Source organism: Bidens hawaiensis, unplaced genomic scaffold, assembly GCF_021521415.1.
Source record: "Bidens hawaiensis isolate Kalapana, Puna unplaced genomic scaffold, B.hawaiensis_p1.1 tig00001582_1, whole genome shotgun sequence".
NCBI classification, from domain to species: Eukaryota; Viridiplantae; Streptophyta; class Magnoliopsida; order Asterales; family Asteraceae; genus Bidens; species Bidens hawaiensis.
In genome coordinates this window covers 90,974-116,210 of record NW_027491091.1, presented here as the reverse complement: position 1 = coordinate 116,210, position 25,237 = coordinate 90,974, and the positions used below count along the sequence as shown (strand labels likewise).

General features: G+C 34.7%; 4 protein-coding genes across 5 annotated transcripts; 2 read left to right on the top strand and 2 right to left on the bottom strand.

Moving 5' to 3' along the window:
• Nucleotides 1–1,140: 1,140 nt before the first annotated feature.
• LOC143589249 (suppressor of mec-8 and unc-52 protein homolog 2-like) lies at nt 1,141–2,362 on the top strand. The gene is made up of 3 exons (XM_077070076.1): nt 1,141–1,353; nt 1,427–1,768; nt 1,842–2,362. Exons 1-3 carry the CDS (start codon nt 1,225–1,227, stop codon nt 2,106–2,108), a joined length of 738 nt encoding a protein of 245 aa, XP_076926191.1. The 5' UTR covers nt 1,141–1,224; the 3' UTR covers nt 2,109–2,362.
• A 708-nt stretch (nt 2,363–3,070) lies between these two features.
• On the bottom strand, nt 3,071–4,887 carry LOC143589237 (small ribosomal subunit protein bS16m/bS16c-like). Its single transcript, XM_077070069.1, has 3 exons — nt 4,755–4,887; nt 3,549–3,594; nt 3,071–3,414 (listed from the first exon to the last, which is right to left on the bottom strand). The coding sequence occupies exons 1-3, from the start codon at nt 4,885–4,887 to the stop codon at nt 3,216–3,218; spliced, it is 378 nt and encodes a 125-aa protein (XP_076926184.1). The 3' UTR covers nt 3,071–3,215.
• A 1,893-nt stretch (nt 4,888–6,780) lies between these two features.
• Nucleotides 6,781–10,121, bottom strand: LOC143589292 (BTB/POZ domain and ankyrin repeat-containing protein NPR1-like). Its single transcript, XM_077070106.1, has 4 exons — nt 9,442–10,121; nt 7,983–8,730; nt 7,706–7,906; nt 6,781–7,037 (listed from the first exon to the last, which is right to left on the bottom strand). Exons 1-4 carry the CDS (start codon nt 9,994–9,996, stop codon nt 6,781–6,783), a joined length of 1,761 nt encoding a protein of 586 aa, XP_076926221.1. The 5' UTR covers nt 9,997–10,121.
• Nucleotides 10,122–19,718: 9,597 nt separating this feature from the next.
• On the top strand, nt 19,719–22,190 carry LOC143589222 (IQ domain-containing protein IQM1-like). 2 transcript variants are annotated; one of them, XM_077070061.1, is made up of 7 exons: nt 19,719–20,177; nt 20,292–20,472; nt 20,680–20,768; nt 21,014–21,101; nt 21,186–21,416; nt 21,493–21,594; nt 21,694–22,190. In XM_077070061.1, exons 1-7 carry the CDS (start codon nt 19,729–19,731, stop codon nt 22,111–22,113), a joined length of 1,560 nt encoding a protein of 519 aa, XP_076926176.1. In that variant the 5' UTR covers nt 19,719–19,728; the 3' UTR covers nt 22,114–22,190. The 2 variants fall into 2 exon arrangements, with proteins under 2 accessions (XP_076926176.1, XP_076926171.1); XM_077070056.1 differs by having other exon boundaries at nt 21,014–21,416.
• The last annotated feature ends 3,047 nt before the right edge of the window (nt 22,191–25,237 follow it).

Sequence of the window (25,237 nt, the reverse complement as noted above, 5' to 3'; positions counted from 1 at the left end):
AAACATGTTTCTAAATACTGAATATATGTTAATGTTCACATCATGATTTAATTAAAAATTAATCTTCATGCTTTTAGTATTATTCAATGGCTTATAAAAAGCCAGTGACATCTTAGTGCGAATTACGCTGACAAGTTGGGATCTTGGTTAAAATTGTTAGTAGCATCTTTGTGTGAATTATGCAGATACGTTCGGATCTTTGGGCACAATTTGCACTAAGATATCGTCGATGAATTTTGGCTAATGATTAAAAGCAGACAAGGATCTTAGCCTGCCAGAGTAATGGGCTACATGGCTTGGTTAATGTTTACCCTTCGGGTGATTTCGCACTTGGTGCCTGTTCATGTCAAGTGTCAAAATGCAATTAGTTGATTTGATCAATGTTTATAAATGAAAACAAAATAAAAGTTTTCCAGAATATATTATAATATTTAAATATAAGAAATAAAAATGTTAGCTTTAAAGGCATTGGGTTATAGAACCATAAAACATACAGGTAAATTATAAATTGACCAGTAGTATCTAAGTCAACTCAATTGTGTAAATCTAGACAATAAACTTCAAAGAAAAGGGATAAATGCCCAAGTAAAACTTGGGGACAATTAAGTAATTATACATCAACCATCTTGATACAAAAATGAATCTAGCAAGACTTGTGTGTAAATGCTCGTGCTAAAATTGTCAAATGTGTGTAGTGTCATCCACAAAATGTTTTTTATTATCTTCTAGTCAAGTTATTTTCATGTCGTATTTCAACACAAAGACACATTCACATTTTTGTTGGTTTATTCCAAAAAAAAAAAAGAATATGTCATTGTAATGCACTAGTTTATGTTATAAAATAGAGTGTTTAAAGAGAAATTAAACTAATTTGGTTTTATATTTAGCTTATTGTGAAACAGACTATAAAAATATGACAAGTACGATTTTAAAAAAGGCCTAAAATTTTTTATTTGCTTTAGGCCGCCAAAATTGTTGGGCCGCCACTGTAGCAAGTATATTGATTTAGAGGTTACTTAGACAAAACAATGGAAAGTAACTCATTTTGATGCTTTGAGTATCCATGGTTAGCACCTTCAATGATTTCCAACTTGTGGTTCGGTATAACATCATCATACCGAGAGAGAATCTCTGCCACCGCAAATAATTGAACCTGTTGCTCGTGTTGAGGAAGATGATATTTTTGTAGGAGAAGGAATCGACTATGCCATCCCTAGCAAAGATATGAGCCAGAGCCCTCTTTCACAAGACATGGAAGAATCTCCACGAAGGAAGGAGGAGGAGAGAGCTTCTTATTTTGATGAGCCCGCTTACGGTCCCGCTGTTCCACCCTCCAATGACTGGGAACAAATTGTGAGTTTTTTTTTCCTTTTCCTTTTCCTTCTGAATGTTATTTTTCCCTAACTACTATTTACAAATTATTTAGAATGGATATGACGCTTCTATGCAAATGGGTTATCAAGGGGAGTGGCAATATGCAACAGAGCAAATGGGCTATCCTGAACAATACCTCCAACAGCAAGACAACCAAGCATACGAGATGTCAGCAGAAGACCAACAGTTGTTAATGACCCAAGAAGAGAAAGATCGGGGTCTCGGGTCCGTGTTCAAGCGGGATGATGTGAGGCTCCAACAGCTACGAGAGAAAGATCCCAACTTCATATCAGAGAGCTATTCGGAATGCTATCCTGGCTATCAAGAATACAATCGTGAGGTTGTCGATAGTGATGATGAAGATGATTTGTCCAAAATGGATATGGGTGGGCGAGTAAGTGTTGTGCTTCTTTTCTGTGAAATTTGATTGATTGGTATGTAATGTGAGGGTTTCATTTTATTTGTAGGCCAAGGGGCGGCTTCATAGGTGGGACTTTGAGACGGAAGAAGAGTGGGCGACATACAACGAGCAGAAGGAAGCGATGCCCAAGGCTGCATTTCAGTTTGGTGTGAAGATGCAAGACGGGCGCAAAACAAGAAAGCAGAACAAAGACCAAAAGATTACAAATGAGCTCCACAAGATTAACAAGATACTGGCCAAAAAGAATATGCACAAAGACGATGGCGGCAGCGGTGATGATGAATCTCATCCTGGTAAGAAGCCCAGGGTGTAACTTACTTTATCTTATCACGGAGTGTTTATGCACTAAACTATATGCTATCTCATTTGTCGTATCGTCATGTATCTTCCTCAAATTTTTAAATGCACCTTTGCTGACAGCCAAGTGGTTGTGCGTGTATCTTTCGAATAGATCATATCCCAATATAATTTTGTTTTATTTTAGATTCGGTTTCTATTTGATTGATAAAATTCACAACTAATGAGATTGTACCAGTTGATTAGTTATGTGTGTTCACTGTTCACTTTTGAATTCGGTAGTAATAATCGTAATATATGTGAATCCGAGTAACTGAATGCAATATGTATTTTAATTTCGTCGTCATGTGAGCAGACCTACTAATGTTTCTATTTTCTCATTCCTCTTCGAGCGAGGGTAACCAAGGCGTTTTTAATTGGTTGACCCGTCATGCTGACCAACAACCTTATTTTCCTGCTGGATGATCTTTTGCGATACCGATAAGGCACTTTAAAAAAGTTGACTTGCTTGCTTTCGGCTCAGTTCACTCTTGAATCGGTTTAAAGCGAATAATGTAGAGTTGGATTTTAAGATTAAATATTGAGTGGGACAATGGCCCACACATTAAACTGATAAGAATAGATTTGGAATGTGTTCTATTGGGTGCAAAAAGTTTAACTGAAGTGAACAAAATGAGTGAGCCAACCATGGCTCAAGCTCTGCTCGTTTACAAACCAAGCAAGCTCGGCTTGTCTTGTTTACGTGCGACCTTCATTAAAAGTTTTTTCTTAGAAAAGCTTCGAGCCACGAGCTACCTAGACAAGCGTGGTTCATCGTATTCAAATGTCAAAATGTATGATTTGTGTATAGTCAATAATCACCATATACCTCAACTTTTGGTGTTTGAAGTTCCAAGCCGCGTTACCATAGCTAAATACATTTTCTCATACGTCTCGTCATTGTTGAATCAAAATTTCATACACGAATAATAACATACGTGAATGTCTAAAATATCAAGGAACTTATTAAGCTGCGAAAATATTCAAATAACAAGATCTGCAAAGCTGATGGTACTAATATTAAAACATAACTTCAAAATACAACTAAAATCAAACCAACAGTTGGGAAGTTAACATTGTGTACTTAAGCATCTACTGATCCATTTGTTTTAGTTGGTTGCTCAGGCAACAAGACCCGTCCACTCAACGGGTCAACTGGGCGGTTGTCACGGGGTCCACCTTTCCGACCCATTGCAACCATGGGTGGTGGTGGTAGCAGCCCTGCTCTAAATAAAAGACGTTGAACCGGATCCGATGGTTGTGCACCAACTGATAGCCAATATCTGTACACCAAAAGGAAAACATCCAAATAAGTACAAATATATGGATTTTACAATTGCAAATTGCAACACAAATTTTTCCAATATGATCATATGAAAACTGATATTAATACGTAAATGATGTATCAAAAACTTACTTCACACGTTCAAAGTTGAGGCCCATTCGTTTACCGCCATCTTGTCCTGTATTGACAAGGCAATCAACAACCAATTAGCAACTCATATACCTAATAATGACTTAAATTCTTAAGCTTATGGATGTTTGGATGTTCATGTAACTTAATAACCATCTTATTATCTGACTGTTTACCAGTCAAATAATGATTTCAGAATAATCAATTTGATACCAGCTGCAACAATACTAATAATCTTAGGGCTGCTAATCCCTTAAAAACCGAAACCGAACGGTTTTCAAAATTCAATAATTGAAGTTTTGGTTATTGAATTTTTTTCGGCCCAAAATTTTCAAGCACAAATTGCAAAACCGAACTAAACTGAAAACCACAAAAACTGAAAATGAAAAGTTTTCAAAAATTGAAGTTTCACTTTTCGAAGATTTTTTCGGCCCAAAATTTTCAAGCACAAATGAGAAAACCGAACTAAACTGAAAACCAAAATAATGAAACTGAAAAGTTTTTAAAAAAAAGTTTCGGTTTTGGAATATTTTATCGGCCCAAAATTTTTAAGCTCAAATGACAAAACCAAACTGAACTAAAAACCAAAAAAACTGAAACCAAACGGCTTTCAAATACAAAAATTGAATTTTCAGTTTTTGAATGTTTTTTCGGCCCAAAATTTTCAAGCACAAATGACAAAACCGAACTGAACTAAAAACAGAAAAACTGAAACCAAACGGCTTTCAAATACAAAAATTGAATTTTCAGTTTGTGAATATTTTTTCGGCACAAATTTTAAAGCTCAAATGACAAAACCGAATAAACCGAACCCGAACGGTTTTCAAAAACTGGAGTTTCGGTTTTTGAATTTTTCCAGGCCAAAATTTTCAAGCTCAAACAACAAAACCGAACCAAACCAAAAACTGAAACTATTTTCAAAAATTCAGAATCCGAAGTTCCGGTTTTTGAATATTTTCAGCCCAAAGTATTCAAGCTCAAATGACAAAAGCGAAACCGAACCGAAAAGCCCGGTTTTTGGTTCAGTTTTAGCTAAAAACTGACCCAAACCAAAACCTATGTTTGGATGTCAATCTGTCATGATAATAATCTGTTCATATGATCCTGATAGGTAACACTAATTAAATAAACAATCAAAATCCAAAATGTTTATACAATTAGAAGAATGAATAATAATAATAATATTATTATATGAAATGAATAACGAACCTGGTAAAGGATTATAATAACCGAGAACCTCTATATGTTTTCCGTCTCTCGGTGATCGGCTGTCGGCGGCCATAACCCGGTAAAACGGCCGGTTCCGGCATCCTAACCGAGCCAATCTCAACCTAACCACCATTTCTGAGGTTAATTCTCTCGACTTACTAGAGAGCGAGCTTGGCTTGTAAAGTATTTTTAAAGCTCGGGTTCCACTAATTTAGTGTGTATATGTTTCTAACGAGGGCAACGATAAACCCAGACGTTATCAGTCCCGGATGTTGACAGTTGAGTCGGTAAATCGACGCTATGTCATCGGTTTCGGTTATAGACACCGTTGGTAAAACTTAAACGTTAAAACCCGAAAAATAAATTCGTCAAATTAACATATAAGAAAATTAAATGATTCGACGTTTATCAGTCGGTCCTAGGCATTGAGATGGTAACTCGTCACGAGTTCGGATGTCGTTTTCGGTTACTTTTGTTACGGTACAGAGCTAAAAACGGGGGAAATATAAAGATTTAAGGTGTCGTTTGGTAAAACCGAGCGTTGATAAAACCCAAGTGTTATCGATTCCGGACGTTGATATTGTGAGTCTACACGTATTCGGTCGGTCTGTTATGTTCGTTACGGTACAGAAATTAAAAAACAAAAAACTAAAAAAAAACCATAGTACCAAGAACCATTTTGGTGCCGCCAAGTGGCCCAATCGGCACTTAGCGACACCAAACTTCTTAAATGTTATATATAATAATTAGTTTAATATATTTTAACAAAAACTTTAAATGAGGCTAAGTTCGGTTTGAGTTTGTAGAGTACATTAAACGAGTCAAAGTTCGGCTCGAGCTCGGTTGTGCAATGTGGTAAGACTTAAATATAAACAAGCTTCATTAAGGTTTGATGAGCCCAAATGAGCTTTCCATGCATGGCTCAGGTTAGACTCAATCTCGAAAAAGCTTGGCTCATTTTCAGATTTTTAACTATTCTGTTTCAAGTAGCTCGGAAACAGCTCTGTCCTTTTGCACCCCTACGTACAAGTTTTTTGTTCTTCAACTAACATTAGCTATTCCAATTTTGTTCATTTGTTATACATGTTTTATTCTTTTAATTATTTTATTAAATAAGGTAAATAAAGCATATGCAAATCTTGGTTACTATCTAGGGGCTGTTTGGCAAGTGCTGAGTCATTAAGTGTTGAATCATTAAAAAGTCTGAATGGTTAAGAGACTCTGAGTAAGTAATTGCTGAACCAGTTTAGTCTGTTTGGTTGGACATCTGAATAATTGTGCAAAATGACTATCTTACCCCTTTAAACTATTTCGTGCTGAATGAAATGTATCTGTTTGGCTCCACAATTGAACAATTATAGATTTTGGTTAGTATTAGTATAGTAAACTTTTCTCTTCACTGTTGCCTTATATTTCAAGTTAATTGAAAAAATGTCACTACATAACAACGACGATTTTATTATATGTTTATACAAGACTTGATCGATCTCCGGAGACACTTGATTATAGTACGTTTATTAGAGATGGTAAAAACACAAAAAAGGGTCGATTCAAAACACGTTTATATTCTTTTTTCTTTTTTTATAATATATATACTTGTTGCACTAAATATGAATCTTTTTGAGTATTAACCATTTAACTTGTTTATAAAAATAAATCACAAATTCATCTCAAAATGAATCTTAGGCACCTCAACTGATTTAAAAGAAAATAAAATATTATATTCGGGCTATTAGATCTGGAAAATGGGCCATGCCTCAGTTTCATTAGTCTATTTTTTTAGTGAAAGATTATATATTAATTAAAAAAGAAACTTTAGTTAAGAGATAGTAAAGTTACAATTGTTTTCAATTTGATACTATGCATAATTGAGTAAGCTTACATGCTATAAAAACTCTTATTTATTAATCAAAAAAACTAAAATCACAAGTTTTTACATACTATCATGTCCTATGTACCCAAAAAAAAACTTTAACCTGTGACTACATATACAATACAATAGTACACATGTATCGTCAAACGACTACTATTTTTGGAACGTAAATGGAACGGTTTGTGGATTTAATACACTGGATGTGGATATAGATGAAGAAGAGATGGTGTATTTATCAAACTCTTTGTCTTCATTGAAAGCTTTGTTTAGAGTTTCTTGAAGTTGCAAGTACTTTTGTTTCTTTGATTCCGGCTCTTCTGGGGTGTTATTCTCATTATTATCCCGTTCTGAGTCGATTATCTTATTTAGTACTTCTGAACACCGAGGGAAGTAACGTTTCCCAAGTTCCACTGTTCATGTCACAACGCAAACGCACAATTTAAAAGGCAATACAAAAATAAAAAAATTCAACATAGAGGCCCGGTTGGACATTTAGAATAACAATTCAAACGGGTCGGGTTGACCTGCCAAAACTTACTTTCATTACATTTTGGATACTATATATAACTAATGTCCTAATTATGGTCACAAAAGTTATACAACTAAATTCATAATATAAATTTTTAATAAAGCAATTTGGACGGTTTGTAAGCATGTAGATACAGTTGCTACCAATCGACACATCCGAACCTTATCATTTTCAGTTAAATTTTCAAACTTTACCCATTTCGCATTTGACCCGTTAAAGATAAAATAAAACCCAAGTGGGCCCATCTACCCATTTCAAGTAAATAGATAGAAATCGCTAATCTCTTGTTAAATAATTTTTTTTTTTCAGAATCTCTAATCGACACATCCGAACCTTATCATTTTCAGTTAAATTTTCAAACTTTACCCGTTTCGCACTTGACCCGTTAAAGATAAAATAAAACCCAAGTGAGCCCATCTACCCATTTCAAGTAAATTATAGAAATCGCTAATCTCTTGTTAAATAATTTTTTTTTTCAGAATCTTGGGCGAACTTCTGCACTATTTAGCAAGAAAAACGCGTATAACGATAAAAAGGAAGAAATTTTACCTGTTTTAGAGAGTGCTTTTAACCGAGCCAGATGCTCTTCTTTGATCAAGAACGGTGCATCATTTAAATCAACCGTTCTTTGTGCATTAGCCAAATTCTGAGAGTACACGTTTTCTAATGTGAATTCAGAGGTTCCTTCAACTTGAGCAATCTCCATTGCAACCTTAGCTTCCATCGGAAACAAAAGACTAGCAAGCGCAACTGCAATATATAAAACTAGTATAAAAAAACAAACTTTTTCGAAAGTCAAACTTCTATACGGGCCCGAACTCATTACCTCTATTTTCAAGATACAACAACTTTCCACGCAAGTCATCTCCAGCCATTGCAAGAGAAGCGGAAGCTTCACCTAACAATGGGTTTCTTCTTTCGGCTTGTTCCAATATCTCGATGCACAAACGACCTTTCGTTGACTCTTTACCGTCCTTGTTTGACTTGTAATAGTCAACAGCTTTGGTCAACCTTTTTGATATCTGAAGTGCTTTTCTCCCATCTGGTGTGAGGTCAGCGGGCCGGGCTCCTTTAGTAAGAAGTGAAACGATAATGCTCGGTTCTTTTCTCATAGCAGCAACATGAAGAACCGTAAAACCCCTCGAGTTTTTATGATTCACGTCTGCAAGTGCTAAATCAAGTAACTCGGTTGTCGTTTTAGCATCCGCATACGCGACAGCATAATGTAGAGCACAAGAACCGTCTAATGTAGTATGACCTTCTCTTAGTAACATCGTGACTAATTCAACATCGTCTGAATCAAGAGCCCGGTGGACCCGTTTTATGTGTTTGTTAGGAAAACTACTGCTTCCGGGCTTGTCCATACCGAGGTCAAAACGGGAGTCGACAATTTGTTTAACTATATGCTCTGGTAAAGCCTTATCGAGAGTTACAAAATCAACATCCGATTTTACTAAAATGTCGATGCATTTAGAATAAAGTTCCTCACATGATTTCCCACATATGTTTGCAATTGATAGAACCACTAGAATGTCATCTACTGATGCCTTATCAAGAATATCTAGCAAGCGCCTCTACAAAACGTCAAAAACAAATAAAAAACCATTTTCAGGAACTCAATTGTGTAGATGCGTTTTACAATGCTACTAAACGGATTAGTTTTCTTGTTTCTTTACTTTGATATAAAAAGATAAATAAAGTTTTAACAAGAACTCAAACCGGTAGATGCGATGTGCAATGCTGTTTAATGACTTAGTGCTCTTTTTTTTGATTAAAATATAAAGTAATCTTTAGAATAAAAAGATTTAAACTTTTTTCAGGAACTTAAACTGATAGATGCCATTTGCACTGCTACTAAACGGCCAGTGTTCTGGTTTCTTGATTTTGAAAAAAAAAGTAACCTTTAAAAATAAAAAGATTTAAACTTTTTTCAGGAACTCAAACCGATAGACGCCATTTGCAATGCTACTAAACGGTTTAGTGTTCTTGTTTCTTGATTTTGATTTACAAAAAAAAAAGTAATCTTTACTTCTTTAGAAATAAAAAGATTTAATCTTTTAACAAAAACTCAATCGGGTAGATACGATTTGCAATCCTACCAAACAGGTTAGTGTTCTTGTTTCTTTAATTTAATTCAAAAAGCAATCTTTATGCTTTCCGAAAGCGACTTAAGTTAAAAGCACTACCTCCAAACACTCTACAATGCACCATATTAACTACACTTGATTAATTACTTACTCACTATCAAAATTTAAATCATTACAACTACATATCACAAAAATCACCTGCCAAAGTGCCACCATTTCTGCAATCTGAAACACATGAAAAGCATACACAACCTCCACCATAAAATCGACCGCGGGCCGACACGCTTGATGCAAACACTCCTCATCAACACAAGCACACACTTCCTTAGGCAACTCTTTAATCTTCCCACTATACAAATAATTCAACACACACATAACCGAATCAAACCCAAGCTCACACTCACTAGCCAACTCCTTCATATCCAACTTCACATCACACTCCTTCTCCTCACAAAACTTATTCTTGAAAAAAGGACTCCTTTTCGATAAAATACAGCGGTGCACGGGTACTTCTCGGCCACCCGAAAGCACAATCTTGGCATCTGAGAATGAATTTGAGGGTTCTAGTAGTATCAATTCTAGGGTTTCTGATAACCGGTTGAGTGATGTGATCTCGTAAGGTAAAACAGGTGGGTCAATTCGGTCAATGTCGCTAATTTCGCTTATAATATCGGTTGAATCGGATAACCCAGATCGTAATTCGGGTATCGGGTGATGGGTTGTGGTTAATTGGTGAAAAGAACTGGAACCCATTAAGGAATTGAGGTTTAATTGTGAAAATTGATATGGGTTTTAAAGATTGAGTATGAAGAAGCATGAATCTTGAAGAAATGAAAGATTTTGGTGAAGATTGAAGATGGGTCAACTGGGGTTTGTTTGATTTTGAAGATGTGAGGTGGGTGTATAAGTATATAATATCTATGATGAAGATGAAGATGAAGATGAAGATGAAGATGATGATGAAGTCAGAGAGATGATGACGGTTGATGAAAGCTAATTTGGGCAACAAACAGAGATTTGGAACAACTACAACTACAACTTGAGTTGAGTGATTGACAAATAATTGTCAAGTGTTTTGTTCCTTGTTGTTTAAGGTGGGCGTGGGATCAGGGTTTTTAACGAAGAACCTGGTTTGATTCTCACTTACTGCAACACTAGTTAGGTCAATTAGTGGTGAACTTTTGTCATTGAGTCATCCCGTACAGGGTATTTAGACAATTTTTTGTTTGTTGGCTCGTTCAGAAAAAAAAAAAGATGGGTATGGGACATGATCGGACAACAGGGTCGAGCTCGGCTTATTTTGACTTACATGAGCTCGAGTTCGGCTTATAAGTGTTTTTTTCAAGCTCGGGTTTGGTTTGGTACTCGTTTGTTATTTGTTAATTATTTTATATACATTTTGTATTGGTTTTATACGATGAGAAAAGCCTTAAATGAGCCTAAGCTAAGCTCGTCTCGAGCTCATGTTCATTGTGCAGTACCTTTAACAAGCCAACACAGCTCGAGTTTAGCTTTGCAGTGTGAAATTAATACATAGACGGCCAAAATATTTTAAACTTAAAAATAAACAAGACACGCTAAGAACGGTTAAGATAGGTTATGATCAGGTTCTAACACAACATAAAAAATGCTATCTTTAGCTTTCTCATTTCCTTATTTATTTAGAAAACGGTTAGGAATTGTTCTTTTCCTTTGATTAGTATAGTTGTTGATAGAAAGCAACAAAAAGAAAAAAAAAACTTTGGCAAATACCAATAGAAAAATATTCACTTTCACGAATTGATTTGGATTGGTATTGGTTCAAAGTTTACGTATTGTGTCAAGAAAGTAGTTGTGGAGATTTAGACATTGGTTATATATATATATATATATGCCTATGAAAGATAACATGTTAGGATTATCATTAAAAACAAGTGGTTTGGTTTCGGTCTTAGTCTCGGTCTACCCATCATTTTTAGCTCTTCTGCATCGTAGTAGATTGAAAACCAAAATTCTCTTAAACTCTAGCCTAAGGTAAAAAGTATGACTATTAGTATTTTTCTAATTACAAAACAACATATGAGTTTATATAGTTGATGACAGTTTAAAAGCTTTGAGGTGAATTCACTTGTAGAGCGATATTATAATTAACGTACTATATATTTTGCCAAAAATTGTTAAGTTACTTTTGAAAGAAAAAAGAGAAAGTACATGTTTAGTTTTTTCTACGATATTTTCCCTTTGAAAAATAACAAATTTGATAATTGATATATCTATTTATCAACTTGAAACATATATCGCGAACTTATGTAAAGAAATTGTGTTAGGTTTTAGAATATGACAATTTTACCATTTTTTAAATGGGTATTTTTGTCAAATAATAACCAAGTTTTAAAAGTGTTACAATTATATCATTTTGTACAATATGATAGAACTTTTGACAGAAGTTATTATTAGAAAATAAACATGTTACGATTTGACAACTACTATACATGTATTAAACTTGCTCTTTTTCAAAGAACACTAACATTGTTTTTTTATAAAACTACATGGACCATTGAATAGTTACGAATTTTATATGCCTCACGTTTCATAAAATATAATAAAACTTTTGACCGGGGTTACTATTAGAAAATAAACATGTTACAATTTGAAAACATGTTATAAACTTGATAAACTTTTTTAAGTTAGAACAGAAGGTTTTTATTTTATCAAACTACATGACACACTTGTTAGAAACTTAATAATTAACTCAAACTAGGGCCGTTCACGAGCCGAGCCGAATCGAGTGAAGGCTTGCTCGTTGCTTGGCTCGTTTACAACCGAGCCGAACCGAACGAATGAAATTCGAACCGAGCGGAAACCGAAACGAGCCAAAACTGAATCGAGCATTTTTCGATCGAACATCGAGCGACTTCGAGCATTATATGTTTTTTTTCACTTTAAAATTTTCAGTAAAAAACAAATTTGAAGGTTGTAAATAATATATTTTATAAATAATTTAGTAGTTTTTAGTCAAACGCGTAATAGATTGTACATTTTTATTAAAAATACGTTTGAAGTGAGATATAATGATCATGTAAATAAACTTATAGTATTCTAAAAATTTAAAGCGAACAAATAAAACTATAAAATAGATGGAATATGAAAAATTTTAAGGTGTAAAAATAATCGTAAGCTTATATTTATGTGTGTTGTCTATATATTTATATATTTGTTCATATATAATTATATATAAAATATAGTAAAAATATTCAAGCCGAACGGAACCGAGCGGACCTTTGCTCGTTGTTTGGCTCGTTTACAAACCGAACCGAGCAGAGTGGCTCGTTTTCAATCGAGCGAAAAAACAAACAAGCATTTTCCGAGCAATTTCCAAGCGAGCGACGGGCGAGTTCGAGTGACGAGCGGTTTGGATGGCCCTAACTCAAACAGATTATATATACTTCATTCTTCCTTGTTAGAAAATGTTGTACTTTATTTTATCATAAAAAACATACCATGAGAACACTCTAACGGGCTGAAGCAAACCAGGCCGATAGACAAGCTTGATCAGAAAGTGAGGCTAGTAGCCCATTGGACCTGAGAGAAGCCCAAAGTCCAAAACTGTTATATTGTATTTAACCATTTGGTAGTAAAAGTTATAATTTTCTTTTAATAACTACTTAACTAGTGCTAATACCATGTATGTTGAATATATTGTATGTATTTTTGGTGTCAAATTATAAGTCACTTCACGTATTTCGTTTCCGAGGTTTGAAACCTCGGAATGATGCAACCTTAAACCAAATTTATCGGTATGTCAGTGAGTTGGTCTGAATTGTTCTTGAGTTATTTCAAACCCCATAAACACAATATGTAAATTGTGAAAGGATAATATAGCCATGTACTTATACATTTATGTTTAACACGTTCCTATACCAACATATACGCTATACCAATACATACAATCCAGACAAAAAGAATTAATTTAACAAAGTTGTCCTGAAAATATAGTAGAAGTGTATAATATCATTCTTTTCATGATATATTATTATATTCTTCCGAAATATTTTATTGTGTATGTTAATATATATTATATACAATCTAGTCGCTTTCAAAATCCTATATGTTACATCATTCTTACCTTATCAAATCGTCAAAATATGTTAGTCAGGCTATAGGTGTAAACTTTTATGGAGTAGTTTGCTAAAAACTCAAATAAAGCCAAATTTCATTGAACCGTGTTTTAAATAAACTAAATTCTATGGTCAAAAGACTAAACACTTCACACCCATGGTTAAAATTAACCTTTATTGATTAATTAACTATTTATAAATTGTAATCATATGTGATAATGTTTAAGAGTTCAACAATCAAATATGATAATCAAAAACCTTTTTCATTATATATCTTTTATAATAAGCTTGTATGGTAAAATACTCATTTAGTCATTTTTCATGTTATTTAAATTACTTCGGAAATATTAACTATATATACGATACTTTAACATGTATACATGACGTTTCTAAGCCCGCCTCTGAGACGGTTATGATCGTACTTGAATATTTTACATTGGAGTTTTGGGTATCCGAACATATAGTTTTAACCATATAATTAAGTTTAAAATCTAGGACTCCCAATAATTATGAAGGAAAAACATTTTAAACTTATATATAAAACATATTGCAATGATAATAAAAACATATTTACAAAGTGATAAAAAGTATTAAAATTGAAACGTTGAAAATCATAAGTAGACAGGGATACATGCATGAACATACACATATGGTTAAATATACTTATTAAATTAGTGACAGTAAATATATGTTTGAATTAGAGACTTGGTAGCAGCCGTATGAGGCAGGTGTTCAAATATAAGACGTAAAGTTTTAAATCAGTTTACGCACACACACTTGATATATATATTATATATATTTATAAACATAAACATAAAACAATAATAATATTAATATGCAAAAAATGATCTAATGAAAGCGTGTGGAGTGAGTAAGATGAATTGAATAAAGAATATTGAAAGTTGACATTAGATTGCTACACACTATTATTATTATTATTATTATTATTATTATTATTATTATTAGTTTTTGTTACTATTATTATTATTATTGATTTGGTGTTCTATTGCTTGTGTTTGTGTGATTAGTTGCAACCATAGAGCGTAGGAACCATGACTATTACTTGAGACCATGTCCTGAAACGAGGGGTGTAGGAAAGAGTAAAGATAGGGAGCGTATATTGCGTTTGGCTTCTTGGAATGTAGGAACATTAAATGGTAAGTTGCTAGAATTGGTAGATGTGCTTAAAAGACGTAGGGTTCAGATAGCATGCCTCCAGGAGACTAAGTGGAAAGGACATAGAGGGGCTGAGTGTAATGGGTATAAGTTGTGGTACTCGGGGTCTGATGGAGCTAGGAATGGAGTGGGGTTTCTAGTGGCTAAGGAAATACACACTAGTGTAGTGGAGGTGATAAGACATAATGACAGGATTATGGTGTTGAAATTAGTACTAGGAGAGGAAGTAGCGGCAGTAGTCTCCGCCTACGTGCCTCATGTAGGCCTAGGGGATCAGGAAAAGAGAGAATTTTGGGATTGCCTAGACGCAGTGGTAGGGGGCATACCTAGGGGGGAGAGGATTTGCATAGGAGGTGATTTTAATGGACACATTGGTAAGGCTAACGATGGTTTTCAAGCCGTACATGGGGGTTTCGGTTTTGGTGATAGGAATGAGACCGGAACAGATCTTCTAGAGTTTGCGGTGGCACATGACCTAGGTATTATAAATTCTTATTTTAGGAAACAAGATTCTCATTTAATCACTTTTAGCAGTGGCGGACGCGACACGCAAATTGACTACCTTTTGATGAGGCAAGGAGACCGACGTTGGTGGAAGGACTGCAAAGTCATACCTGGGGAGGCAGTTGTGACTCAACATCGACTACTAGTGACAGATATAACCTTCAGAAATAAGCTGACTGCTCGAGAGAAGAAAGGTACACCGAGAATTCGATGGGGAAATTTGAAGGACGAAAATCTCCTACTGTTTAAGGATAAACTCATACTGCATACGCGGGCTCGACTAAATGGGGACTCAACTCATATATGGGAAGCTATGGAGACAAAGATCATCCAAGTAGCAAAGGAGACTCTCGGGGTCACAACAGGAAAGACAAGTGGGCATAAGGAGTCTTGGTGGTGGAATGACGCAGTGCAAGACAAGATAAGGGACAAACAAGGATGTTTTAGGGAGCTAATGAGGTGCACAAATGAGGAGGAGCGAGTGGAATTGAGGGACAACTACAAAACGGCCAAGATAGAGGCGAAGAAGGCAGTGGCGGAAGCAAAGAAGGCGGCCTTTAAACGGATGTATGAAAGTCTAGAAACAAAAGAGGGGGAACATGCTATGTTTAAGATTGCCAAAGCCAGGGAGCGTAGAAGGCAAGATCTAGGACCGGTGAAGTTCATAAAGGATACATATGGGCATGTACTGGTCAAGGAGCAGGACATCAAGCTAAGATGGCAAACCTACTTCCACAATCTTTTTAATAATGGGAGAGCTTACCAAGAAGAACATGACAACACAAACTTTCAACGACAACAATCGAGTAACTGCTGCTGCCGACGGATCACACGAGAAGAGGTGAAGGATGCACTTAGGAGGATGGGAAGGTCTAAGGCGGTTGGCCCAGACAACATACCCATCGAGGTGTGGAAGTGTCTGGGGGAGGAAGGAGTCATGTGGTTAACTACTCTGTTCAATAGTATTCTCAAATCAGGTAAGATGCCAGACCAGTGGAGGAGCAGCGTTGTAGTTCCTGTCTATAAGAACAAAGGAGACGCCCAATGTTGTGGTAACTACCGAGGAATCAAACTACTAAGTCATACTATGAAGCTATGGGAAAGAGTGATTGAGGTTAGACTTAGACGAGAAACTCAGGTTACGGTCAACCAATTTGGCTTCATGCCGGGGCATTCCACCACAGAGGCAATACACCTTATAAGAAGATTAATGGAAAAGTATAGGGAGAAGAAGCGTGATCTTCATATGGTGTTTATTGACCTAGAAAAGGCCTACGACAGTGTGCCACGATAGGTGCTATGGGAGTGCTTGGAGGGTAGAAGAGTGCCCAGGAAATACATAGAGATAATTATGGATATGTATACCAGGAGTGAAACAAGTGTCCGTGCGCCAGTGGGGGATACTGATTTCTTTCCTGTAGAGGTAGGTCTTCACCAGGGGTCAGCGTTGAGCCCGTTTCTTTTTGCAGTAGTCTTGGATGAGTTGTCAAAGTCGATTCAGGGGACTCTCCCGTGGTGCATGATGTTCGCAGACGATATTGTGTTACTTGCTGAGAAAAAACAAGATCTAAACATGAGGCTTGAGGAGTGGCGAACAACCTTAGAGACAAAAGGTTTAAAGATTAGCCGATCTAAGACGGAGTACCTCCACTGTGATTTTGGTGGGATAAACGACAATGAAGACGCACAGATCACAATTGAAGGGCAGGTGGTCCCGCAGGTAACGAAGTTCAAGTATTTAGGATCATTTGTACAGAGCGATGGGGAATTAGACAGTGATGTGACCCACCGAGTTCAGGTAGGATGGTGTAGATGGAAAGCAGCCACAGGTATATTGTGCGACAAGAGTTTCCCGACTAAACTAAAGGGAAAATTCTATAGGGTGGCAGTTAGACCTGCAATGCTATATGGAACAGATTGTTGGGCCATCAAGAAGGCACAAGTGCGGAAGATGGAGGTAGCAGAAATGAGAATGCTACGTTGGATGTGTGGGCACACAAGGCTAAACCGAATAAGAAACGTTGTGTTTCGCGAGAGATTAGGGGTGGCGAACATAGCAGACAAGATAAGAGAGTGGAGATTGAGATGGTTTGGACATGTAAAGAGAAGACAGACGACGAATCCTGTTAGATCCGTAGAAAACATTACTATAGAGGGGAGGAGGGGTAGAGGACGACCGAAATTGACTTGGGATGAGAGGATTAGGCATGATTTGATAGACCTAAACCTCTCCGAGGACATGGTTGAGGATAGGAATTCGTGGAGAAGTAGAATTAAAGTTAAGGATTTTTAGAGAGAATTGAATACCTTAGGGCTTAGACTTAATTTATTTAGGTCACATACCATAATGATATTTCCCTTACATATATTATTATTTTTATTATAATTATTATTAGCTTTTATATAGCTGTTAAACTGTGATCTTATTGTTAATATTATTATAATTAGTAGTAGTTTTTATATAACTGTTAAACTTTGATTTCCTTTATTTTGCTTCATACACATGTACTTAGAGCCGAGGGTCTCTCTGGAAGCCACCTCTTTATTCCTTTGGATAGAGGTACGGTGTGCCTACATCCCACCCTCCCCAGACCCTACTTATAGCTTTGCTGTCGGTGGGATTTTACTGGGCATGATTGATTGATTGATTGATTGAAAGTTGACATTAGATAAGAAAAAACGCCGTGCACACATCAACTAATATATGAAAATTAATAAAAACAAAAACACATTATTGGATATCATCTAAAATGAGGTTATTCTTTTAGTATCTATCACAATATATATAATATTAAGAACTTGAAAAATTCTAAATTTTGTGAAAATTACATAAATGAAGTAATGTTGGTTTTTTATATATCATACTACTAGGGTAGTAACTCATGTGTTAAAAGGATTTTATATAAAGAAAATATTAAATAGTTAACGATGAAAAAAACCCGAAATGCTAGAGCGGAAAGAGGGTATATCATGTGTGAGATGACAAGAGTTCTCTTTTTAAACTCAATTTGTAAGTTGTAATCTATATATTACAAAGCTTATACGGTTGTGATATGTGTCAGTGGATAATTACTTATTTATTAGGTATAGATTTCTTTACAGCATATTTGGTTTACAATATTCAATGAAACTGAAATATGAATTATATTTTAATGTATTTGGTTAACAATATTTGGTTAAGATATAAATTTCAGTAATTCACTTAAATTCATTTATGTAAAACTAAGTTTTATTCAATCTGTGAATGAATTCAACCAAATTAATTGAAATCTTCGACCGATCATTGTCATCGCACTGTAATCATGTTGTCGTGCACAATTTAATTAAATAAAACCTACCTGGTAGGTAAAGTACCACGAGTATTGATATCGACCAAGTTCACATCAAGTCTCCGCCACAAAGCATGGGTCGATGGCACAAGCTATGATTAACTTTGCAACCTGTCATTCTGTCAAGTGTCAACTAGTTTTAAGTTTTAACTTGTCAACCATTTAACCAGTTTAAGTTACGATTCGGTACCGGTACCAATAAATACATGTACTAGTCTTCAATATCTTTGTAAGTGTGCCTCCATACTGTATGAGTCACAAAAAGGTATTTATTGTAGCTGCAAGATGTCACAATTCTAAACCATGTTTTACTTTTACCAGTCGAAATCTGTGAAATTATTGACTTCCATTGTAACGCGGGTCATTCTACTGACTTATCGTGAACCCCATCACCTACTTATTAATCTTTTCTTTCTTTGAATATCAACCACGTGCTACCGGGTTTTCTTTTACTTGTTCACATAAATCAAAATCAAACACTCGGTTTCTAAACCTCTTTCTTTTTCTTTATTCAAGTCAAGCATTTATTTAAGCTACTCAAAAAAATAAAAATAATTTTTTTTATTATTTTTATCCCTTTTTGTACGGCCAAGGGGTCTTTTATAAATAGGTGACAAGAGGGGTTAGTTCATAATTATATCATTCTTTTCAATAAAAAGCTCAAAGCTTGAAATCTTGAAATTTAGCCTGGAAATCAAGAAACCAAGCATTTGGATTATAGGTCTTGCCTTTATTCATTGTAAGTAACTCTTTTTCAAGATTTTACATTTATTTGATTATTTTTAAAGTTTCTCTTAATGGATTTGGTAGTTTAGAATGATTAATCATGTTTTTTTTTTGGTTTAAATTAGATTTTATAAATCTAGTGCATGAAAAAAGATTTTTCATGCATTTGGTTATATTTCAAGTTTCCCTTTTTGGGTCTGGTTTGTAATGATTAATCATGCATTGTGTGTTCTTTTTTTCTTTTTTTAAATTAGATTTTATAAATTTAGTGCAAGATTATTGTCAGTTTAAACTCATAGTAAAGTACCCTTATGTGTTTTTGTGTGCTAATATGTTTTGATCTTGTTGTGATTATTATTATTACCGACCAACTCCTTAAGTTTTCACACACAATAAAAATAATAATAAATTTCCCCTTAACAAAAGGTTGAAATTGGTCTCTATATATGCCCACCTTCAATCCCATCAAAACCCCTTCATTATTATTATTATTATTATTATTATTATTATTATTATTATTATTTGCTCTTGTGGGATTTGACTTGGTCAAAATTCTTTGTGTTTGTGAAATTTTTAATAATAAAATGATTAAAATCTCTTGAAAGTTTGAATCTTTCTTTATGTTTTATGCAGAAAACTTGATTATTTCTTTTATGGGTTTGTCCTTATCATTATTAACATCAGCCTGGGAACAAATCTTAAACCATAGTTTCTTAATCTTGCCATATGAACTTAACATGGGATCACAAACCAATCCCTTAAACGAATCCGAATCCGAATCCGAATCTAAAGAATCCGAAGAAGAATCTTGTGTCGGTTTAAGTAGGAAGAATTCGATCGTTTTGAAGAACCGAGAACCGTTAAAGATAATGCTTGAGACCACACTTTCTTTCAAGAATCTGGTTCAGGACTTCAAGAAACCAGAACCAGAAAAACTGAATATAAAACCGAGTGGGTTGACTTCTCCCGGGTCAACTGTCTTTGTTTCGCCTCGGCCCGTTAGCGAACTCAATGCTGCTGCAACTACGGTTCAGAAGATATACAAAAGTTATCGAACACGAAGAAATTTAGCCGATTGTGCTGTTGTTGTTGAGGAATTATGGTTAGTTTCCATTTTCCACCATTTTGGGCAATAGTTTGATTTTTTGACCGAAAAAGTCAAGTCAAAGTTGTTTTTTTTTATTATTTTTTTTTGAATTTTGGTGATACGTTGTAGGTGGAAGGCTTTGGATTTTGCAGCGTTGGATCGGAGTTCGGTTTCGTTTTTTAACGTTGAGAAGCCCGAAACTGCGGTTTCGAGGTGGGCACGGGCCTTAACTCGGGCTGCTAAAGTGGGAAAGGGTCTTTGCAAGAATGAAAAGGCTCAAAAGTTGGCATTGCAGCATTGGCTTGAAGCTGTGAGTACTTTTCCATACAATCCAAATGATTTGATGTCAAAAAGTTTCAAACTTTATTACAATATCAAGATTTTTTGAATATCTTTAAAAAGTTGATTTGTTTTAACTTTTAAAGCATGTTAATTTATCAAAAGAAAAAAAAAACTTTTAAGAATCTTTTTCGAGTTTCAAATAGAAAATTGTCTCAAACTCATTGTTTGCTTGCAGATCGACCCACGACATCGGTATGGCCATAATCTGCACATTTACTATGATCTCTGGTTCAAAAGCGAAAGCAGTCAGCCTTTCTTCTATTGGTAAGTTTCTTTCATCAAATGTACAAGTTTTAAATCATGTTTCTATCAAAAAATTGGGTCCTTGCATTCACTTCATCTACTATGCTTGTGACAACTTATATGGTCAAACAATAAGAAAAACAATCATGTTATATCCTATTAATATGAAGTTTGACTGGTCATAGGGTCAACAAACACCATCTAGTTCTACATATTATTTAAGTTTGATAGACCCTTAATGGTTTTGCATTTTTGAATATATGAAGGTTGGATGTTGGAGATGGTAAAGAAATGAACGCCGAAAAATGCCCACGATTCCGCTTACAACATCAATGCATAAAATATTTAGGCCCGGTAAGTTTCCTTTTCGACAACTTATTATATCATCTTTATTTACTATACGTTACTAAACGACGACATTTACATTTAATTAAACAGAACGAACGCGAAGCGTATGAAGTAATAGTAGAAAACGGGAAGCTTGTTTATAGACAAAGTCGTTCGCTTTTGGAAACCGTTGAAGGTTCTAAATGGATCTTTGTTCTTAGCACTTCGAAAAACTTGTACGTTGGCCGAAAACAAAAAGGCTCGTTTCAACATTCAAGTTTTCTAGCCGGTGGTGCCACCACTGCTGCCGGTAGATTGGTGGCCCATGGCGGCATTCTTGAGGTACAAGTCGTTAATGCATAAGTACAATTCGGCATCCAAAGTTTAAATTTTTAACCATTTGTTATATTTTCTTTAGGCTATTTGGCCTTATAGTGGTCACTATCTACCAACAGAAGAAAACTTTAGGGACTTTATTAGCTTCTTAGAGGAAAACAATGTTGATCTCACAAATGTTAAGGTACATTTTATTATTTTCGAGCATTGTGAACTTGTACCTCGATGCATTGACGTGTTGTACATTATATTCATAATATTCGTGGCATGTTAACTTGTGTAGAAATGCTCGGTTGATGACGATGACGTGCGCTTTTCATTCAAGGTCACGCAGCCCGAAACCAAGCCCAAACCACTAGTCATTCCACGTGCAAGGCCGCAAGAAATCTTTTGTACGCCAGACAACACAGAACGTGCAACCACGCCCACTTTTGCTCAAGGGCCCATCTCGGCCCGCTTTCAAGAAACTAACCGTGTATCTAGCAAGTGGGCCTCAGGAATGGGGCCACGTATCGGCATTGTTCGGGATTACCCAACCGAGCTACAATTCCGGGCCCTTGAACATGTTCATTTATCTCCACGTATCTCACCCGGAAACTTTGGGCCGATCCCGTCGCCCCGGCCCAGCCCGGGTGTTAGACTCTCTCCAAGGATCTCTTACATGGGCCTCCCTAGCCCTAGGACCCCAATAGCTGCCAGCTAAGCAACATTTTTGGTTGTGGGCCCCTTTTGATCTTGACATTTTGTATAAAGTAGGTGACCCAAAGGAAAAAAAAAGAATCTTTTAGTTAATATTTAATATCTTGATTATTTATTAAATTTGTTGAAACATATATAATAAGGGTTGGTAGGTTGATCTAATGACATTGTAATAGGTCTTTTTGACTCATCAGATAATTAATATATTTTATTACCTGTGATCACGGGTTGGATTATTTGTTTAATGTCTTCTTATTATTAATAATTGCTCTTAAATTAGCATTTTATCATGATTTAGTAACTAAGTTATATTTTAAAAATTATTGTTGCACTTTGCTTACTTGTCATTTAAATAGACAAGTAGGGCCATTCAATTAAAACCAAATGTAAGTAGAAAACTATGTAAACGCGTATATACAAGACAAATATGTAAGAAGTGACCATAGACGTTGTATGGAGCTGCACAACGAAACTGACCAAGCCCACTATATAACCAGGCCTGACATAATGTGTTGGACACGATTACATGTATAGCTAGTTGAAAACACAAATCTGCTTAGAGGTAGGTTAACACGACACGACCCGGTTAGGGTCAATAATTCATATGTTTTGAATAAAAAAAATTACCAAAGTTCAAAAAAGTATTAATTAATACATTAATACATAAATAACCTTAAACATGATGACAAACATTAACAAAAAAAAAACAAAAAAAATCTTCATTAATACATAACTAAACAAAAAAAATATTAGATTTTTAAAATTAAAAAAAATATAAACAGGTTAGAACAGGTTAACATGCGTTTAACTTGTTAGAACACAAATTTAAATTGGTCTTATACAAGAAGATTTGTTTAAGACACGAAACATTTTGAGCTCAACCCAAACGACGAAACCTATTAATATCGTTGTCCCATTAACATGTTCGTGTAAAAAATTGTCAGCCTTACATACAAGTGTCGTCTACTTAAAAATGTTTATGTAGTGAGCAAACATTAAGTGAGTATACTAACATGTTTGATTTATTAAATAACTTTATTTGAAAAAGTTTATTTGATTTTTGGTCCCATTACTTCTATTTTTGGGCTTTGATTTGGTCATCATATGTTATTGTCGGGATTTGATTCACACTTCATAGGACCAGATGTCAATTTTGATTCCAGTCAATACACAAAATCATCCAAATATAAATTCTTTTTGGTCAAAGTCAATTTAAATATATTGAATGGACTATACAAATAAGTTGATTAACTGTCACGTAAATTTGGGGTTTCAACTTTCAAGTATAACCAATTTTTTTTTATTTTTACAAATTTTCAATATTTTCAAAGATAGAATTTTTGGTAGGCAAATTGCATATTAACTTTAACTAAATCATGAGAATTGTAAGGAGCTTTAAAAAGTCATATTTAATGTAGCATACAAAACTTTAAATCATTGGTATATGTCATAATAATGTTCCCAAACACACCTAATGTACCCAAAAAAAGAAAAAAACCTACCATACTCATCCATCAAGTTCACATGTATGACATCAACTCTACCACATTATATTATTATCTTATGTGATTAGCTTCAAATAATAACAAATTTCATGATTGTTCAAATTAAGTTAATCTTAAAACATGATTATCACTAGTTGTAACCAAGATGCATATATATGTTTCATTAAGATAAATTGATCTTATAAAAGGGTTAACATATGTATATATAATAAAAAAAGTATCACGCAATTGAAACATGTTATAAAAGTTGAGTAACTTTAGATAGAACATATATTCTTTCAATAACTTTTAACAATACACATATAAACTTAGTTCCTATTTGATTTACTTTTTACCTTTCTAAAACCGATAGAGCTATGAAATTGCATCGAATTGTTTATAGATTTGGCAAATATTTGATATTTCGTGAACTCTTGATATTAATAAACAACTTAACTTGTAAATAAATATTAGAATTATGGTTAACCCTCCTCTCTTTTTACCTGTTGCATAGGCTTAAAGTTATCATTTTCGTAATATTCAACTTAAACTTTTTATGAAGAGGATACAATGAAAATATTTAGTATTCGTTATCCAAACACCCATCGTGATCAAAACAAAGATACACATCATCAAAACCATAAGCATCAAGCAAATCATCAATATTCCAACATCATTTTCATACTTCATTTCCAACATCAAATTAACAAATCCCATTTTACAACTTTTCTCGCTTGCGGTACAACCCAACAAACCAAACTTTACGACAAAAACACAATGCAACATACGAGTCCTGTCAGGTCAGGTCAGGTCAGGTCATGATCTAAAACCATGAACCATCTTTGAGCATTTATCTTTAATCCACCTAAAGCTCTTCCTGATTGACCCTTTGACCTTCCCTTCAACAGCATAAGCATTGTAGCCAGCAATCCTTTTCTTTCTTCGCAATTCGGGATCAGTCAACCTTCACATTCTAGATATCGACTTTGCAACACTTGGATCGTTGTTTTCGATCTGGACTTGTGAAGACGATGATTGGTGGGTATTGTATGCTTCTATTTGCATCGTCTTGTCGTTGTAAGACTTTGAACTCGAATCTTCCATTTGGGTTTATGTGATTCATTCATATCTAGACTCTATCTGTCTTTATAATGGGCATAAAGTGAAAAGTGATGGGTATAATGGTGGATGATGTGGGAATCAATGGATAGATTCATGTGAATGTGTAGATTTAATATGATTCTTGTGTATGGATGTCATATTTTTATTTTATCAAGCAAATAAAATGTGACATTTTAGCAAAACTAAATCCCTTGTGGCGGACTATCACTAAGCCAGAGAGCCCGAATAAAATCAAAGTGTATTTCAGCCGGACAATTTATATTCTAAATTATTTTAAAAACTTTAAAGACTGACAAAACCATATTGTAAATAAATAGATAAATAAAATAATTGCTTGTTAGAAGTTCAGGTTCTTTAAAGTCTGGGTTTATTCTGTTTTTAAAGTCGATCAATGGACCGGACAATCTCGTTATTAGAATATTAATTCCAACAGAGAGCTGATTATCAACTAACAGAGCAGCATATACTATGAATTTGTATTTGTGAAACACTATATTACTATTAACAAGTTCGAGACCAACA

What these genes read in the sequence shown, in the direction of transcription:
- LOC143589249 (XM_077070076.1), top strand. Translation starts at nt 1,225, where the DNA reads ATGAGCCAGAGCCCTCTTTCACAAGACATGGAAGAATCTCCACGAAGG. An exon ending in CCAATGACTGGGAACAAATT is followed by an intron (nt 1,354 to 1,426) that starts GTGAGTTTTTTT and finishes CAAATTATTTAG; the next exon opens with AATGGATATGACGCTTCTAT. An exon ending in AAATGGATATGGGTGGGCGA is followed by an intron (nt 1,769 to 1,841) that starts GTAAGTGTTGTG and finishes TTTTATTTGTAG; the next exon opens with GCCAAGGGGCGGCTTCATAG.
- LOC143589237 (XM_077070069.1), bottom strand. Translation starts at nt 4,887, where the DNA reads ATGGTGGTTAGGTTGAGATTGGCTCGGTTAGGATGCCGGAACCGGCCG. An exon ending in TTATTATAATCCTTTACCAG is followed by an intron (nt 3,595 to 4,754) that starts GTTCGTTATTCA and finishes TTGTCAATACAG; the next exon opens with GACAAGATGGCGGTAAACGA. An exon ending in CTCAACTTTGAACGTGTGAA is followed by an intron (nt 3,415 to 3,548) that starts GTAAGTTTTTGA and finishes TTTGGTGTACAG; the next exon opens with ATATTGGCTATCAGTTGGTG.
- LOC143589292 (XM_077070106.1), bottom strand. Translation starts at nt 9,996, where the DNA reads ATGGGTTCCAGTTCTTTTCACCAATTAACCACAACCCATCACCCGATA. An exon ending in AAATGGTGGCACTTTGGCAG is followed by an intron (nt 8,731 to 9,441) that starts GTGATTTTTGTG and finishes GACGTTTTGTAG; the next exon opens with AGGCGCTTGCTAGATATTCT. An exon ending in GTTGTATCTTGAAAATAGAG is followed by an intron (nt 7,907 to 7,982) that starts GTAATGAGTTCG and finishes TATATATTGCAG; the next exon opens with TTGCGCTTGCTAGTCTTTTG.
- LOC143589222 (XM_077070056.1), top strand. Translation starts at nt 19,729, where the DNA reads ATGGGTTTGTCCTTATCATTATTAACATCAGCCTGGGAACAAATCTTA. An exon ending in TGCAGCATTGGCTTGAAGCT is followed by an intron (nt 20,473 to 20,679) that starts GTGAGTACTTTT and finishes GTTTGCTTGCAG; the next exon opens with ATCGACCCACGACATCGGTA. An exon ending in CCCATGGCGGCATTCTTGAG is followed by an intron (nt 21,417 to 21,492) that starts GTACAAGTCGTT and finishes TATTTTCTTTAG; the next exon opens with GCTATTTGGCCTTATAGTGG.